The sequence below is a fragment of the Eubalaena glacialis genome, chromosome 6 (assembly GCF_028564815.1).
Source record: "Eubalaena glacialis isolate mEubGla1 chromosome 6, mEubGla1.1.hap2.+ XY, whole genome shotgun sequence".
NCBI lineage: Eukaryota > Metazoa > Chordata > Mammalia > Artiodactyla > Balaenidae > Eubalaena > Eubalaena glacialis.
The window spans coordinates 46,839,222-46,857,611 of NC_083721.1; the positions used below are offsets into that span (position 1 = coordinate 46,839,222).

The following is an 18,390-nucleotide window of genomic DNA, read 5'->3' on the forward strand; positions in this document are numbered from 1 at the left end:
GTGTGCAAAAGAATCACCTGTGAATTCGTTAAAATGGCACATTCCCCAGAAGCTAGTTCCCAGAGATTCTGATCCAGTATGGCTCAGGTATTTGAATTGTTAATGTGCATTCCAGTTGTAAGGAGGTAAGGATGAGGGGAAAAAGCTATATTAACATTATGTTAGCAGAAAAAAAAAATGGTTAGTCAATAATTTGAGGTTTTTTTGGCTCTCAGATACTACATTAAATATTTTGTTTGAACAGAAATTCTCCTATCTTCATCCAAGTCATTGGGTGTGGGCAATGACAACATGTTTTACCTTTCCCAAATGCTTACTTCATACTATCATTTATTTCCCAACAACACTCCTATTTTTCTTGAAATAACACGTATAATAGAACTTTGACATTTATTACACAAGCAAAGAACAAATCTCAGTAAACCACAAATAAGTCATCAAGTAATGATGAGCTCATTTGTTTTTCTTAGGATCAGAATAGAGGTACATTGTATTATTGCTCTGTGTTAATCTGGGAGCATCAGCCCTGTGTAATTTTGGATTACTGTGAGGGTGAATAAATAGAATGGTTCATTCATTACTGTAACACTACTCCGCAGGGAATCCTGTGGGTACTGCATGGATTGCTTTAATGAGCATATATTTGGTTTTAGATGCTCAGTCTGATCAGAAGAGCACTGGGCAAATACTGAGCCTATGAAGTCAAATGGCAGACATTGGTATAGACATGTCAGTGGTACATCAGCATCACCACTAGTTGGCACTATCATGAGAAGCGGGCTGAACAGCCTGTTTTGAGGAGAGCAGGACCAAACTAAAAGGGATCGAAAGTGAATTCAGGGTGGGACAAGGGAGCATGGGAAAATGATAAATGAGAAGCAAAAGAAGCCAACACTGGAGGTCACTGATAATTTTTTCAAATTAGGCATGGAGAATGCAGACCAGTTTTTGCTGACACTGAATACTAAGGCTGAACTTATTCAGGAGAAAAGGATGAGGTCCAGTTTGGGGGGCTGTGGGGCAGACACAACGAGATTTTTAGATGCAGACTGGATCATTCAGGTATCACTTAGAGATTATGCCAGGAGAGGCGAAATGAGAGCCTGCTCCTGGAGCACAACAGGCTCAAGGGAATGTCACTAAAAGCCACTTTTGGTAAGGGAAAAGCCGACGCTTTCTAATCAAGGCATTTTTGAATAGTGGGCACTATTGGTGCTATTCCCTCTGGGAGTAGGGTGCTTAAAATGAAGGAAGTTTCATTTAAGGTTTGATATTGAACTGAAATAAATATTAAATTAGATAATGACAAGGACTAGAACGACATTAACTGAAGACTGAAACCAGATGTTGGGCCATAGAAGATCTTGTTTAGACTTTTCTGGAATTTTTATGTGTCCTATAATTTTCATTTAGTTAGCATTTGGATGGCAATGACTAGTTGAAGGAATCACTATAAATAAAATATTAATTAAGTTTACATATGAAAAGATTATTTGCTCTTTCAATTTTAAGTAATTTATATTTTCTAGGTCCTGCTTCCTTAAGAGATCCCTACTTTATTCTCTCTCTTTCATTCTCTTCTTTTTTAAAAAATATTATCTTTGTGGTAATTGCATATTAAAAATAATATGTAGAATCTAAATTTCAATACTTAATTCTATGAAAAACACTATATATAAGCCACAGTTCATATATCAAAAATGCTTTTATTCCAAAAAATATCCCAAAGCAACTTTTGAAAATTTCACAAGAACACACATGTAAAAGATTCCAGAAAAGGGGATAAAATGCAAGGATTAATGTACATAACAATGTACATAAAATGACCAGATTAGATAAACAACAAACTAAATCTTTCCAGATGGAAAACGGAGTTTGAAAGTAATTCGTATCTTCTCTATTCATGGAGGGGGTATTCCCTGGTTTTATTTTTATCACCCTCCAGCCCCCTGCAAAAACCAAGCTTCCATATTCAAAGTAGAAAATGAAAGACAATAAGCATTTGGCTAAGAGTTGCAACTTCAGATGACTCCCTGGACCAGGACCTGGCAGGAAACACCAATGAACGAAGCAGGATGGATCTAAGAGGAAAGCCAGGCATGGGTTCCAGGGCAAACTGCAGGGCACAGGCCCTATCTAATGGCATTCACAAACTGTCTAAAACTTGGGGGGAGGTAGGAACAAATCCAAAATTGAAACCACAGCCCAAACCAAAACATGTTCAAAGCTGCATCCTACCAGTGAGTACCTGTTAGGGCCCTTGTCATTAATAGTTGCACATCAAAAAAAAAAAAAGTTGCACATAGTGTAATGTTGATAGGAAACAAAAGAAAGACAACTACAGGAGATGATGGAAAAGACAACACGACTGAAGAGAACAAAATTAGATGGAAAGAGTGATTCAAATATAAGAATATACATCACTTAGGTAAGAACAAGGAAATGGACATTGAAAATTTGAAACTATAACGCACTTTTTATTTGGCATAGAAAAATATACTAAAATGGGCTACACAAAGCTCTGAGACATTAACAAATTAACAGAATAGTAGTAGGTAAAAAGGAATTACATCAATAATGTATATGTTTGTGCAAGTAAATATTATTCTTAAAGTACCTGAAAAAAACTTAAAATTACTTAAATGAAACACAACTCTGGTAATTATGTAGACTTGGTAGTTCTAAAGTGGGAATAGAGAAAATGAAATGGAAAAATTATGGTAGGGGACATTAAAACACAAAAATAACTAAAATGGTAAAACCGGGTTGGGGGAATGGGGAAGAAGAAACAAAAAAGCAAAGCATATAAAATGGCAAAGGAAACAGAAAAAGGCTAAAAGGAAGGCTGAAGATGATAATAATCAATCAGTTTAAAGTTTTAAGGGATGGTGGTTTGCAAGTACTACTCCATAAAAATGGCAAATATTTCAGCGCAAAAATAAAATAAGGGCAGTCTCTTCTGGATTTCTAGAAACTATAAGGGAATGGACAAACTTTTCTTAATTTAAATTTTTAGTCCTATGAGTTTAAAAAATCCTTTGTTCTCTGTTATTGTTTGTCTACAGATAAGCAAAGTTAGTATTAACTGAAAAATCTGGAAGCATTCTATCAACCCAGATTCAGGTGTTTATCATTTTGTGGGTAAGGACTCATGGTTGTGACTTCATATTTCACGTATATTATGATCACCCTTTCTTCTTGTGCAATTGTTTCTGGTTCATGTCACATAGCTAAATATATCATGTTCTTCAGTGCTCCACCACTGTAAAGCCATTAGAAGGAAAAGAGAAGAGGAGGAAAGGAATGAGAATTTTAATCAGAGGTAGAAAGAAGTGGATAGAAGAGAGTAAAGCAACTTCAGCATTATTAAGCAAAGTAGGAAAAATAAGTAACATATGTAATTAAGATGATTTATTAAAACACCAGTGATTTTGACACTATTGAGACTCTATCCTTTCAGAAAAAGTATCTCATGGAGAAACTTACCATGTTAACCTCTGAAATGCTGTCAATGCTTTCAACGTGGACATCTATACCCACTGGCACTGGAGATCCTTCAGAAAGAAGAATGGGTAATATAACGAGGAATCAGGATTATTTTGGAAACATTTAAAGTGGAGAGAGATCAATGTTGCAAATGAATTATTTTTCAAGTTTTGACAATAAATCTCTCCATTGTCTATTGATATATTATTACTCATTCAGGGAGTGGATGTAGTCATGGAGTTCATGACTTTGGTAAATATGGGAGCCTTTCCTCCCTTGCCAAAAATTCATCCTTTTTCACCTGGGCAGTGCATGGCAGGCTAGAGGAACACACTGCTAGTACAGTGCTACACAGGGATGCTGCACATTCAGAAGTGTCGCTTCCCAGATCATCAGTAACCACAGCCTGCATTTGGGATAAAGCAAACATCCTTTGAAATGTGTGGCTGAGAGTATTCTGAAAGTCAGAATTGGAGCAACTTCAGACAAACAAGTGCTGAGATTGGTGTGCAGTTGGGTCTCAGAGAATCAGGCTCATGCACCCAGAGAACAGACTGAGACCAAGACATTTCCTTGTTACACCTTACAAAGAGTTTCATCTGTTCCTGTGTGAGGGGATGCTGATGTTGATAACTTCATTATTTAGTATTGTGTATGAAATTTGATGTATATATATGTTCAAATAGTTTGTATATTTATACATATAGTCTTCATATGTTTTCTTTCCATGGTGACCAATTCTCAAACTTTATAGTCCTGAGTTAAAAAATGCTTTCAACTATTGTTGAAAAAACAGAAATCTTGCCTAGATGGATCCCAGGTGGCTGTTTCAGTCAAGATTCTGGGATTTAGAAGGGACAGGCCAGAAAAACTTCCTTCCTTATTGTCTGGATGTGCTACATGTGACATGTATGTGCGTATAATTTAATAAGGCACCTAATTATTGTGTTTTAAATGCACGTTATAAAACAAGATGTGCCTCGCCAGTCCCTGTGCACCATCTATGACCCCCCTGCCCCATTAATTGGCTGACGTTACCTTCACTTTATCGACCCAGATTCCCTCTTCCATTCCATAAGTCTAAACCCTCAATATCATTCTTTACTTACAAGGGTATCAGCTGGCCAGGCACTGGGCCAGTGAATATATTCACTAGAATATATTTCTGTTTCAGGCTTTAGGAATACCTTACTTGCATCTTAACCACCAACTACTTCCTGCCATATTGGACCAATTATTTCCTGCAATGTTAATAATGACAATTCTATTAAAATTTTGTTTAATGATAATTATGATTAAGCATTAACTTTGGAACAGCTCAGTATTATTCCTTTATCAGCTTCAACTCTGGTACTTTTGTTTGGTTGTCTTTTTTCTTTAATTGGTAGAGCTATCAAAATAAAAAAATCATGGTAAGATCTCATCCCTGCCCCTCTCTGGCCTTTCAGGATGAGTAAATATTCCCATTAACTCCAATACTCCAAGGGACTGAGGGGATTGGAGAGGTCTTGGACAGGGAGCAGAATGTCCTGGAGAAAATTCTGGCATTAGAGTCCGGACCAGAGTTTGAATCCAGCTCCAGGACTCACGTGCGATCTAGGGTCAGTAACATCTCTAAGCTTAGTGTCCTCAGCTATAAGATCCAGTAGTGGTACTCACCTTGGAGACTTACTGAAAGACTAGAAATAATACACAGTAAACTTAATTGATACTCAGTAAATAGCACAGAATAAATATTACTCTTACTGCAATTCAGCAAAAATGTGAAACTGTTCCTAGGACTGCAAACCACAATTCCCAATCTTACACTCAAACATTTAGACAATCAGTCCACTCTTCACTAAAAAATGATCCAGTGCTTCTCACAGAGAGCTTATTTTATGACAAAACCTGAACACAGCTTGGATTCAAGATCTCATGACTTGTAAGTAGGACCTATTTACTGATGACTATCTCTGCAATCCAGGAACAGTCTTATAAAGCCACCATACAAGGACATTCATGCCACCACTGGACAAGCGCTGGGCCCTCGGGGTTGTTTGAAGGCTGGACTGACAGTGGGGTAATAATATGGCTTGTCTCTTAGGAATGGGTTCCTGGAAACATCTTAGATTTCTTCTTTCTTCCCTCCCATTTTTTCTATTCTTGTGGGGATGAGCTCTTCCATCTCAAAGGAAAGTGTTTGTCTTCAGATGCTGTCTGACCTAATTTTTGTCTCCTTTGCATTTGATGCCCAAGTGTACTTTCTCCTGGGTCTAGGACTCTATACCCTGCTCTGACATTCTGAGGACAGAGTGGAGGGTGAAGACGTGTAAAGGCAAGATGCAGAATCATAGAATTTTGGAGCTGGATAAAAGCTCCAAAGATCATTCTTTTTGTAAAATTGGAGCCGAGTCCCAGAGAAAAGGTGGCAATAAAGCAAAAACAAACCAAAACAAAACAAAAAACCATGAAATTTGTAGCCACATAAACCCGAGTTAAAATTAAACTTCTGTAAATCCTTAACTCCTTTAAGCCTCAGTTTGCTCATCTGTAAAATAGGGGAAATAAGTATATGGTATGTGCCTAATGGGGTTGCTGTGAAACAAAATGAAAAAATGCATGTTAAGTCCTTAGCCTAACCTAACATTCAAATGTCTTAACCAACTTATTCAGTATCTATTTGATGTGTAATACATAGAACACGAAATATAACACTTTCATAAATACTCTTATTAATTCTCTATGTAAAGCATTTGGAATATAGTAAAAATTAAATGACTATTAACTATTACGATTAGGTGTTGATTTCCCAGGATCACTAACTAGGTAGTGGCATAGACATTTATACTGCTTTATATATATATACAGCTAGATCATCAATCTGGTTTTATGCATGCTGGAATAAGGAGAGCTAAATGAAAGTTATTCATCTTATTTGTGAGGTGCATTTAAAATACTTTATATATTATCTAATGTTATTATTATAGCCACTTAGTTAGCTGGGTAGAATCAATTTTAACTCCATTTGATATGAGGGAACTCATGCTCAGCAAGGGTGAAGAACTTGTCTGCAACCTAGAGCTGTTTAATGCAGGAATATAGCCAGGTCCCTCTGGCTCCCAATCTGGTCCTCCTGTCTGACAAGCAAAGACTACACAAGCGGCTTTTACAGCTTTAGCTTTTGTTTTGACTCAGTAGCCAGTATCTAGATGCTGAATTGTTTTCACTTTAAAGAAACAAAGAAATCATCATCTATAAAACAAAAACAAAAGAAACCCTTAGTTATGGGAGATGTAAAGGGTAGGGAAAGTGTAAATAAAGAAAATGAGCTGCAATTTATAACCCAAGTTAAACAAAAAGCTCCCTTAAATATGTATCCTCCTTTTTCCACATAATAAGTCAATTAATCTTCTAATGCTTTATAAAAGACACTGCAGTAGCAGCTGGTTTTACTGTTAAGGCTAATTAGGAAAACATTAAGGCAAGAGAAGTGCTGAAGTTACATTTAGCTCAAGAGGAAAGAAGTATGTGTGTGTGTTTGTGTTATGGACAAGTATAAAGAAAGAGAAGATAAATTTAAGCCTGTCTTTTATATCCTGCAGGCTGATTTTCCCAGGAAGGCAGGCTTGAGAGAACAGAGAAGGGGTCACCTGTATAAAAAGCGGTTCTGACCAAGACGAGAAGGTTAAGGACTATATTTCACAGGGCTACCGGACTGACACTTCTGACTGAATTTATGGATTTTTCTGCCTGAACTGACTGAACACACAAGCCATTTGGATACCATTTAGCCCCAGTCCACGATTGTCAGAAAAATTTCTTAATCGTGGGATGATTTGCCACCTGCCACTAAGTAGTACATTTCAATTGCATTTTTAATGACCCCACAAAGTAGCCTCAGGAAAAAAATTGTTTTAAAAATTCTTAACATGTATCCCTAACAGATCAAGAGAAGTGGAATTTTACGATCAGTTTTATGTTTTTCTGAGGGATGGGGATGATATATAGGAGGGAGAATGGAGGCATAAATGCTTTAAGATAAAAGTAGAGGGTCGGCTCTTGGTAATCTATGACAGTGCTTGTCAAATTGTAAAGTGTATTCAAATCACCTGGAGATCTTGTTAAAAATGCAGATTTTGATTCAGAAAGCCTGGGGTGGGGCCTGATCTTCTGCATTTCTAACTAACTCCCAGGTGATTCTGCAGCTGGTCCTTGGACCACTTTGAGCTACAAAGTGTAGCATGCTTGTTTCAAGGTCCAAATTCAAGGATGGTAATTTTTCTCTTAATCTTTCTGGCTTTCAATGGTCTAAAATAGGCCCATAAAACCCTTTCCTCTAGGATAGGAGTTCATTTAATTGAGGAACCTAACTTGACAGGAATTAGGGCAGCTTTTTGAATTGGTATTGAAGAGAGTACATCATTTTGAGCTGCTAACCGCTACTCGGGAGAGGCCCATTCCAAGCCATTCCTGTGCGTCTGGAGCCCCCTAATGGCTCAAAGGACCCATAGCCCAGCAAGTTTAACTTCGTAAGATTTTCCCCAACTAAACAGTGGGAGGGGAAAGATTTTAGAAACTCTTTACAGAATCATAGAGACCAAGGTTCAGAATACCTGAGTAAGAGTTGTAGAGTATAGTATCCAAACTTTGGGCAAAAATTTGGGGGAAATAAACGGTCTGTTGGGAATGGTAGTTAGATTTCGGGCATCTTTAGGAGAATTGTCATCCTTAATGACACATCTGAGAAGTAGTGATGTAAGACAACAACAACAACAACAAACCAAAAAAACAAAACAAAACAAAAGATTTAAAAAAAGACCTATAAGTAAAAAAAAAAAACAAAACAGAAATGCACACATCTTTAAACCTGATTGATTTTGAGGTTTCTAAAAATCTTAAATTAGGTTCAATAAGTGTGAGAAATGCTCTGGAAAACAAACAAATTCTATTCACCATGATTTAATCTGATGCTGATAATCTAATTCAGTAGTTATCAAATGTGATCTCAGACCAGTAGCATCAGCATCACCAAGGAATTTATAAGACGTGACAATTGGTGACCCCACTCAAATCTACTGAATCGAAACCTCTGTGGGTGAGGCCCAGTAACCTGGGTGTTAAGGAGCCCGCAGGTGACTCTGATGCTTGCTAAAGTTTGCATCATTAACCTAATGAAATCAAAACCGTACCCTTAGAACTGCATCCCAATGGATTCCAGGAAATGAAAGAACAAAAACCAAACAACCCTCAACATAACAGCTACCTGATGTACTTTTAAATTTTACCTGTTAACAAATGAGTTATCTATGGTACCTACATGCCTGTTGTGCTTCCCTTTGTCATAACCACAATATGATGAGTATCAAGTTCTCCTCACCCCACGCTGAGTACTTGAAGCATTGGTTATTTATCGAAAAGCGGTACCTGTTCTACTGCTGGGGGATCCTGCCTCCTCACCACCACGCTCACTTCTCTCACCTCCATATCTCTAGCATGAAAAGTTGTCAGTTCAGGAATTGTGGGTGTGGGAGACCTTAGGTCAATGACAGGAGAGTCAGGATGCATTTAGCAGTAAGACGGGGAGTTCAGTTTACCTTGTGGATTTTACCACATCCTGTGCATCTCTGGGAAACTTGGTACCCTCAGTGATCCAACTACATGCACAGTAAACAATCTGACGGGAGGAAAGGCTTTCTTACAAGTGTATCCTTCTAATGTGGTTTGCTTCTGTTCTCCTTATCAGCCATTGCATCTTGGTTCCACCACTTACTGCTTTTTTCATGGCCTTGAGAAAATTTCTTGACTTCTCTAAGCCCCAGTTTCCACATTGGAATATTAGGGATCATGGTAACGCCTACTTCATAGGGTCACTGTGAGCGTGGAATGAGACAGTGCATTAAAGGTCATTCCAACATTTTGATCACTTTTTGTTGCTAGGAGTAAATAGAAGAAAAATCCTCAGCAGAGGTGGTTCGTAGGAAGCCATGGCATTTGTCAGACTAGTTCTTCAACAAAAGCCAGGCATTGCAGCTCATAAGAATGTTCAACAAGATTTTATGAATATTATCATATAACCCAACTTAACAAATTTTAATTAAAACAATATGTTGCTGTATGGGCAAGATATATACATTCATTATTTTTGAACACATACTATTTATTGAACACACTATTTATGATAATGTATATAGTAAAAAATGAGTCTTTTTGGTTAATTTAAAATGCATAAATTATCAACTGTTCTTATTCAAGAGAAAATCATTGTAAAAGGTTTTTAGATTTTTTTTAAATTGGTGGTCTTGTGTTTTGGTCTTAATTCCTTCAAATTTTCAACTCAATTTTGACAGTGCAATGGATTGTGACACAAGAGTTTTGTAAAGATAGTACTCACCTCCAAATCCAGGTCTCACTGCAAAACTGTGGTCCTCTATACGGAGAAGTTGCTTATACTTCAGGGGCCACACTTTGGTACTGTCATCTTTCCTCATTCTAGTTTCTTGTTTGCTGTACCTCCAAGGGAGAAAAATGCTTCTGAGATACATATGCTTCTGGATATTTTGATTTAGGTTAGCTTTCTGTTCTCAACATGGTATGCTCTAAAATATACACATAAAAGCTCATTTTCTCAGTTCATATTACACATAGCCAAAGATCTGCCAGCATTTACTGTTTATTATACAAGGGTGGGGCAGGTAAGCAAATCTTGGAGCACCTTAGATGATAAACTGAGTTTGGATGTGATCCTGACAGGCAATGTTTCTCAGAATGTGGGTTATAGTAGGAAAACCTGGTCACTAGCACCTGGGTGGAGGTGATCAAGATTCAGATCCACGGACCCCAACCCAGATCAACTAAACCAGAACCAGAGGAAACAGGGCCTAGGCATCTGCATTCAATGTGCTACCTAAGTGATTCTTAGAGTCACTGAAGTTAAACTACCTCTTGCACTAAGACAGTAAAAAAAAAAAAAACATGAAAAATTGTAAACTGATGAAAATAGTGTTTTACAAAGACAGAATGTGCAAAAAGTATGGGTGCTGGTTGAGATTAGAGGAAGTACCCCTATGGCAGATTCTGGAACCTGAGAGAAGGCGATGGGCATGGATGGAGAGGAATCACAGGGAAAGATGGATGATCTGACAGCTGATTGGACCTAAGGTCAGGTCCAGCTGTGAAGCAGGTGCAGCCTATTTTCACCTGCAGTTTTCTAGGGCAAAGGCAAAGAGTGTGGCCTCTCCCATGTGTGTGGAGTCCTAATCTGGGAATGAAGCCCGTTCCGCCCTGGGTCTTTGAAGTCTGGCAAGTTGCTGGGCCTCCCTGACTCATTTCCTGTGCTGTGACACATACCTCCCAGACGTACTCTAAGTGTGGCGGCAGAATATCTGTAGAAGTGCACACAGCTCCTCTGTATGTGACATGCTGCTGTCTCCTCATCCCCGGTGCCCGAGACCTAGTTCACTGCCTCTTCCAGAAGAACGTTGCTGTCACCATCACCGTCATCACAGCAATAACACAGCAGCAATAACACAAGACACTGAGGGGTCTTCTAGGTGAATTCTAGTCACTCTGAATTCCTGACTGGCTTTTGCATTGATACATGTCTTCTTCAGGAAACACACGTACATTTTTAACATAAGACTTGTGAACGCAATTTCCTAACTCAATAAAGTGACTTTGATGGTGGGAATTTCACATCCTGAAGCGGCTGGTTTAAGAAATATGTCCAGGCTTATGGGCACCTCAGATCACCTAGTATGGTCTTTAAATAGAGAAGTTTCTGGCTGAAACCCTCAGAGATTTATGTATGTATTTTTGCCATTGATAGAAATGGCGAAGTTGGAGGAACAAATCTGTTTTGAGTAGAAGACAAATGAGTTTGATTTTAAACATAAGTCATTTTATCTTATATAATAATTGAACATATAGAACTATTTCTTCCAAGGATCTCTTAACTAGAAAACTTCTTTCAAGGAGCTAGAATGAACCATTTATTGAAAAAGTAATAGCAGCTAGTTTTTATTAAATGCCTACTGTGTTCAAGGCCCCCTACCAGAAGTTTTGTAAATACTATCTTTGGAGTGCATCTGAATCACCAGGTTTGCTGGGCCCCATGCCCGGAGTTTCTGATTCCACAGTTTCAGGGTATGAGAATTTGCATTTATAACAATTTCTCTGGAGAACTACTGGTCTGGAAAATAGCAGACATTTTATAAAAGCTAGCTAGTTGTTATTATTTTATGAAAAGTGGAATGTAACCTTGGGTGGAAATTCATGGAAATCTGTGAACTTCTTCAGTAATATACACAACAAAACGGCAATCTCTAATACTCTTTTCAAAAGCATACCCCTCCGTGAGATCGGGAATCCCAGAACAATGAACATGCAGCCTGCTATGAAAGGCACTCTTGGCAGTACCTGAAATCACACACACCTTTTTTTTACCTGAGGGCTCTTCTGATGTACAGTGAGATGTCCCACCTTTATTTATTTTTGACTTTATTTATGCATCTGCTTCTCAAAGAGGTTTATGTGGCTTAGATACCCTCTTAAAGAATTTTGAAAACCTCACACATATTTAAGTAGACACCTACAATTTTTTCATCATAAAAGTTAAAATTACTTAAATATTGATAATAATTTAAAATAAAACATATTCCTGCTTTTAATGTATCCAATGAACCTAAAATACCCACTTTATGCATTTTAAAATACATGAATAAACTCCTCTTTAAAAACCAGAAGTTTTATCTCATTCCTTGTTTTCTTGGAACCTGTATTTTATTTTATTTCCATTTTATTTGAAAGTTCATTCGGGTTTTTCCGTAAGATGGTACAGAAAAACCCGAATGAACTTTTTGGCCAATCCAATATTTCCTTCATTGAATTTTATCACCCCATCATACTTCTTTGCAAGAATATATGTATACATATTGAAATAAACTTTTTTAGCCTCTGTGACTATTACAAATGGAGTAAAACATAATGCATATAAATGTTGATAAATACTTATTAAAATTATGAATCAAATTTTATAGGAAAAGTATTTCTTAATAAAGTGATGGTACATTTTCCCTATTTTGTGTATCTGTATATGGATATTATTTATTGCACTTGTTATTTCTTGTCTTTTTGATAAAGCCCTTCTAATAGGTATGAAGTGATATCTCATTGTAGTTTTGATTTACATTTCCCTGATCATACTTTTCACTTCTATAGATGAAAATATTGAAAAACTTTGTTCATATATATGTAAGTACATGGAATTGGAAGAAATTTTGTTTCAGGAATGTAACTTAATTATTTAAATTCCTTCTTATTTTCCAAAATTCACATTGTGGTCTATCATCAATTATTTCTATTGATTTGTAACCTGACAAATTAATTAGGTTCTTACTTCAATACTGATGAATGCAAAAAAAAAAAAGAAAAAAGAAAATCACGCAGTTTGGAAAAGGATGTGTTATTTAAACTAAAGTCATCCATTACCTCAACAACAATATCTGTAAAGGTTTCTTTGTACCTGGGAGGATTTTATACACTGGTGTAATACACATAGTTAAGATTCAAGAAGAGGGAGAGGTATGCCTTTATTTTGCCAAATGGGACAGAACAATCATTAAAGGGAGGCTACAGAGGAGATTGCAGGCAAGTTTTCAGGAGGATCAATTTTAGGAAAGAGGTCAGAGGAAGTCAGAGATCCAGAAATAATTATTTTAAAACTATCCATGCCCACGTGCCCCTCTGATAGCTTGCATGTACCCTAAGGGGAACATTATACTCTAGGAGTATAAGTGCCCTATTTGAAGACCCCTGGCTTATTAAAAAAAAGACATATATAGAAAGGTTAATAAAATGAAGATTGAAATAGAACAGACAAAGGCAAGAGAAGTAAATATGCTTAATAAGGGGATTCATTTATGACAGAGAATCAGATTTAGCTCAGAGCTTTCTGGCCTGATTCCATATATGTATCATTTTAAGGCCCTTTGTCTTCTGCCCTCTTCCCTTTCCTAGAAAAAATGATTTTGTTTTTAGTAGTTACTGAAAAAAATCTTTTGGATGACTTCTGTCTGAAGAGAGGGTCTTCTAGAAGGCTAGGTGCCAATGGGACAGAGCAAAGAAATCTCAACTCATGGAAGAGTCTTGCATCATTATAGCATTCTTAATCTTTACAGAATTCTTAAGCATTACAGCATTCTTATTCTTTCCCCACAAAAGATTATGAACATTGTTTGAGAAACAATAGGTAAGGCTCGGTAATAGTTATCATTTTTCTTTTTGAGTTAGAACCTTTTTCTTTCTGGATGAAACAAAGGAACCATATTTTTATGTTCCCCCCTCTTGTCAGTATCAGAAACTTTACTATAATTTTGTCACTAAGAAAGTGTGGGTTCAGGGGGAAGGAAGGGCTGGATTTTGAGTGGTTTCAGGGGAATAAAGGGGTCTATGAGGAGGATATACTAGGCAGAGAATTAAAAAGTACCAGAACTGCTTGAGGAAAAGTAAATACATCTAACTCATTCTGACACATTGGTGTTTAGTAAGTGGAAAGACAAAAACTCATTTTAACTGAGTCATACTCAGCTGGTTGCTTTACCAAACTGCTTTCCCAAGGGCCTATATAGTTGATTAGTTTACGAGGATCAGGACTTGAAAACGACTAGGCCTGACTAAATAGACTATTTACCCAAGAGAGGCTATAATTAAGAAACATATTAAAAAATATTTAATCTAGAGGGTTAACAGTGAGATACCAATTAAAAGTATGAATGCCATTTTATACCTATTAAATGAGCAGAAAACAAAAAAATTTTAGTACCCAATGCTGCTAAGAATAGGATGAAATAGAAATGTTTATACTTTGTGGGTAGCAATATACTCGTAAAACCCGTTTAAAAGTTGATTTTGAGAGCTAGGAAGATAATTCATATCCTTTGATGCCAATCCAAGGAATGCAGTAAAGTAGTCGGAAGAAAAATCAGTTGATCCAATTTTTGATCACAAAGAAAACCTTGATAATTCTGGATCCAATGTTTATTTTTAGGTCCCTGATGCTTTTGAAACTTCTTAGAGAGGACATGGTGCATTATACGGAGTGAATCTTGTGGCTTCGACTGAACTGCCCTTGAACTCATGACTCTGGGAATACACACTTGACTTTAGTCAACAGCCTGTTTCTTATAAAGGAAAAATCTACACGGACGAGCATTTCTGTGGAAGAGCCAGCCAGAGAGAGTGCCCCACTTGAGACACGACAGTTTCCATGACTTAACTTGTGTCTCTATCAGATCATGAGCTCAGTGAGGTCTCAGTTTCCTCATCTGTGAAATGAAGGAATCGGACCACATTAGGAGCTGGTTTGCAGACATTTTTTTGGATGGCCCATATGGTGTATTAAAGTGGAAAACTTCACATGACAATCTGAATTTTTCTCTTGAAAAATCAGAAAATCTGGCAATACCAGGCTCAAGTTGTCTTGTAAGAATTCTTGACCTGACCAGCCTCTGCCCCCAGAGGAGCATATAGCCTGTAGTTGCCACGGTCTCTGCCACTCCCTTTGTTATTTGCAGTAGCAGTTGAATTGGCAATCTCTAGGACCCTCTTGGCTTCTACATTAGGTTCCTGGATGTGCTGGTAAATGTTTAAGTGGCTCTCCTGGAAAAAAAAAACCCTATTTGTAGTGTTTGTTGATTTCCATGATGTAAATACTGCCACCATAGCTGATTTCCAGCTACGGATATGACAGAGATGTGTGTAGCCCATAGCGTAGTATAGTATAATATAGTATAGTTTTGTGCATTATAGTATACTACAGTTTATAGGATAGTATAGTACAGTATAGTGTAGTATTTCTACCAGACATAAATAGATATAAATAATGGAGAACAATAGACAATAGCAACATGTAGTAAAGTAGTTAGGAAGTGGTGAGTTTTAAGTATTTATTACCTTCGTTTTAAAAATAATTTATTTAATTGTATATTTATATAATTTAATTTTTAATAATGCTTATATTTAACAGCCTTAAAATTTAACAATTGGCTCTTGCAAGCCATTTTGCGCAGACACTGGCACTCTGATTATTCTTAAAGCCAGAGACAGTGTGTTGTTCTTAACTCTCAACCCAATACTTATCATACAAAAGGCACTCAGTACAATTGTTGAAAGAATGAATAAATATTCAGTGAGTCTAGATGCCTAATCCTCTTTGCATCCCTAGAGAGCCAAATCTCTCCCCTACGCAAAACAGGAACGTTTTCCCCTGCCATACTTAATTTATTCACCAACTCCTCCTCTCCCCCATTTTGTCTTTAAGAAATAAAGGGAATGTTTGGATGAAAGATTTTTAAAATACTTGGATAAAAAAGGGAATCTTTAGGCAAAAAGTAAGATTATATTCTGAATGAAAAAGGTTAATAGCAAAGGATTTAAGGGCCTGATTGTAGGAAAACTGGCTCAAAATAATGTACATAAATGTGAGCTAATATATAAAGATATACTTCCAAATTTTCAAAGAAAGATCAGGCCTTTCTTCCATGTTCATTCTATTAGTTCTCTTGCATTATGACAGAGAGGATTGTTCATTCATTCATTCATTACTTATTTAATTACTGTTAATCAGATTGTGTGTAGGGCAAAGAACCTCACAGCATTTATTCATATACTAAGGTCTAAAGTATCCTGGGCTCTTTACTCTAGAAACTATCCTATACAGTAATTTCAGTATTTTTGTCAAAATGCCTTAAAATCTTCATGAGAGAGTGCTGAGTGATAGCTCAGAAACAGGCTGGCTGAATTATTCTGTTCACTGGGGAAAATGCCTGACTTTCATCCTAAGTGGCTGCTTCTGAACTAGGGTCTATGTTTTATGCAATCCCTAGTGTCCTAGAGGATTTTTCTTTGAAAAACAAAAGAAGCAGATATAAATTTTAATGAATCATATTGTAGCTTATCGCTGAAAGGGGTACCTCACTTAGGATATAGAGAAGTGAAAACAAACATGCTTGGCCCCATGGAGTAGGAAGCCCGGGGTTCCCTCTTCATTTAAATAGATTCTAAAAATGAGACACCTAACATAAGAGAGAAATTCCCACCCCACCACAAAGAACAGATGTTCTCCTCTTGTCCCTTAAATGACACCTAAAAAATACACATGGTAGGTTTTTCTGCAGCAACTCTTCCACCGAGAGTGTGCTGGTGAGATTGATGAGTTCCTATGACCATCTCCCTTCTTATCTGCACATCCACCAAACAAACTGGACAAACTTCCCATTGTTTGAGTCGTAGATGATATTTTAAGCAGTCTCTATTTGTTTCAAAATTAGATAAAATATACTACTAAAATATACTAGATGTCATAAGCAATCTGAAAAAACATACAGTTTGGTTGTATAGCCCCACATTTCCCAAATATTGCTTGCCCAATTGCCTTGAAGAAGACTCAAAGTGTTTAAACTGGGCAAGATCTCATAGCATCTCAGATCTGCGTGTGGGAGCAGAAGCCTGGAAGGGAAGTGTGGGAGGTGGTCCTTGATTTTTAAAAGCAGAGCAGGAATTAGGAATCTAGTGACCTCTCCTCCCCTCCCCCCATACCTCTTTTGTTTTTGGTCATTAAACCTGAGGCTTCAGAAGGATTTATTAAATTTTTATGTTCTTTCCTGATATTGTAGTGAGTGCTTCATAAATATCCAAGATGTGAGGGCAATCTGGCTGAAACAAAAGTTACCTCACTGATTGCTAAGGTTGGCTGGGTGATATTACTCACCTTTATTCCTCAATTTCTCCTACTGGGTCTTTTTGGGACTCTTGTGCTTGGTGAAAAGGAAAGACTGTCCCTACAACAGGAGGTCATTTCTTGGTTATTAAAGGGTAGTAGGGTGACTAATCGTTCTAGTTTGTCTGCGACTGAGGGGGTTCCTGGGACTTCTAGTGCTAGAAACCATGGAACCCCAGGCAAATCAGGATGAACTGGTCATTCTAGTAGAGAGCTATGATGCCCCTTCACTAGCAGGTCCAAACATACTCTGATTATTGATGATAAGATAATAATGATGATGTATTGACATTCAGGATGATATTTCAAAGATGATTTTCAAAATGGAAAATGAATTTTAAAAAACAACAAATGGCTTTAATGTCTTTCAGTACTGTCTCATCGATATACAGAACTATACACTCTGCAAGTACTTGACATTAGAAATTGGTGCTTAGACTAATTTCTACTCAAAAAATTTTGAAGGAACATTAAACTCATGTCGTTATTTATAATAAATGCATTACTCATTGGAGAAATACAATCCTTGAAAGAAGATTCATACATGAGCCCTTTAACTGTTTTCTCCAAAAATAAGCAAGCAAATGCCAGCAGAAACCCCAGATTCTGCTCTTTCTATGCTAATTAGAGGTGATTTATTTTGATGGGTGAATGCTATCTCTAGAGACAATCACTGCCACAAATACGTGCTACCATTAAAGATACAGTTCTGAGGCAGGTGGTGAGAGAAACTGGGACTACACTATGGATATCTTACCGGGTCGGCTTCACTGAAGAGAAGCAGCGCTGGTGGGGCTTCTTGATTTCACCAGCAGCACAAGCATTTGACATCAGTGTGATCCAGATGCAGGTGAAGAAGACCAACTGGGAAGCTGGGATCATCTCTGCCGAAAGAAAGGAATGTAGATGGATGCAACCAATGCTGTTACCAGTATTGCTTCTTCATGTGTCTTTTAAAAAGTAATTAGAGTGCCAGGTAAAAAGGTATCAAGGAAAAAAGAGAGACATTGCCTTCAATGCTGTGTCTTTTGTTTTAGTAGGTTAAATGGATTGACATCATTCACAGGCAAACATCTGTCTGGATCACCAGCAATTTAAGAAAAACAAAGCAGATTTTTTCATTTTGTTTCCATCCTTTAGTCCCTCTT

General features: G+C 37.2%; 1 protein-coding gene across 1 annotated transcript in view; it reads right to left on the reverse strand.

Moving 5' to 3' along the window:
• GABRR3 (gamma-aminobutyric acid type A receptor subunit rho3) overlaps positions 1-18,124 on the reverse strand; it is a 38,953-nt gene extending 20,829 nt beyond the window's left edge. The window contains exons 1-3 of the mRNA XM_061193004.1: positions 18,000-18,124; positions 9,860-9,972; positions 3,487-3,554 (exon numbers count right to left, since the gene is read on the reverse strand). Of these exons, the coding sequence (XP_061048987.1) occupies positions 3,487-3,554; positions 9,860-9,972; positions 18,000-18,124 (306 nt within the window). The remainder of the gene's footprint in view (positions 1-3,486; positions 3,555-9,859; positions 9,973-17,999) is intronic.
• Positions 18,125-18,390: the final 266 nt, after the last annotated feature.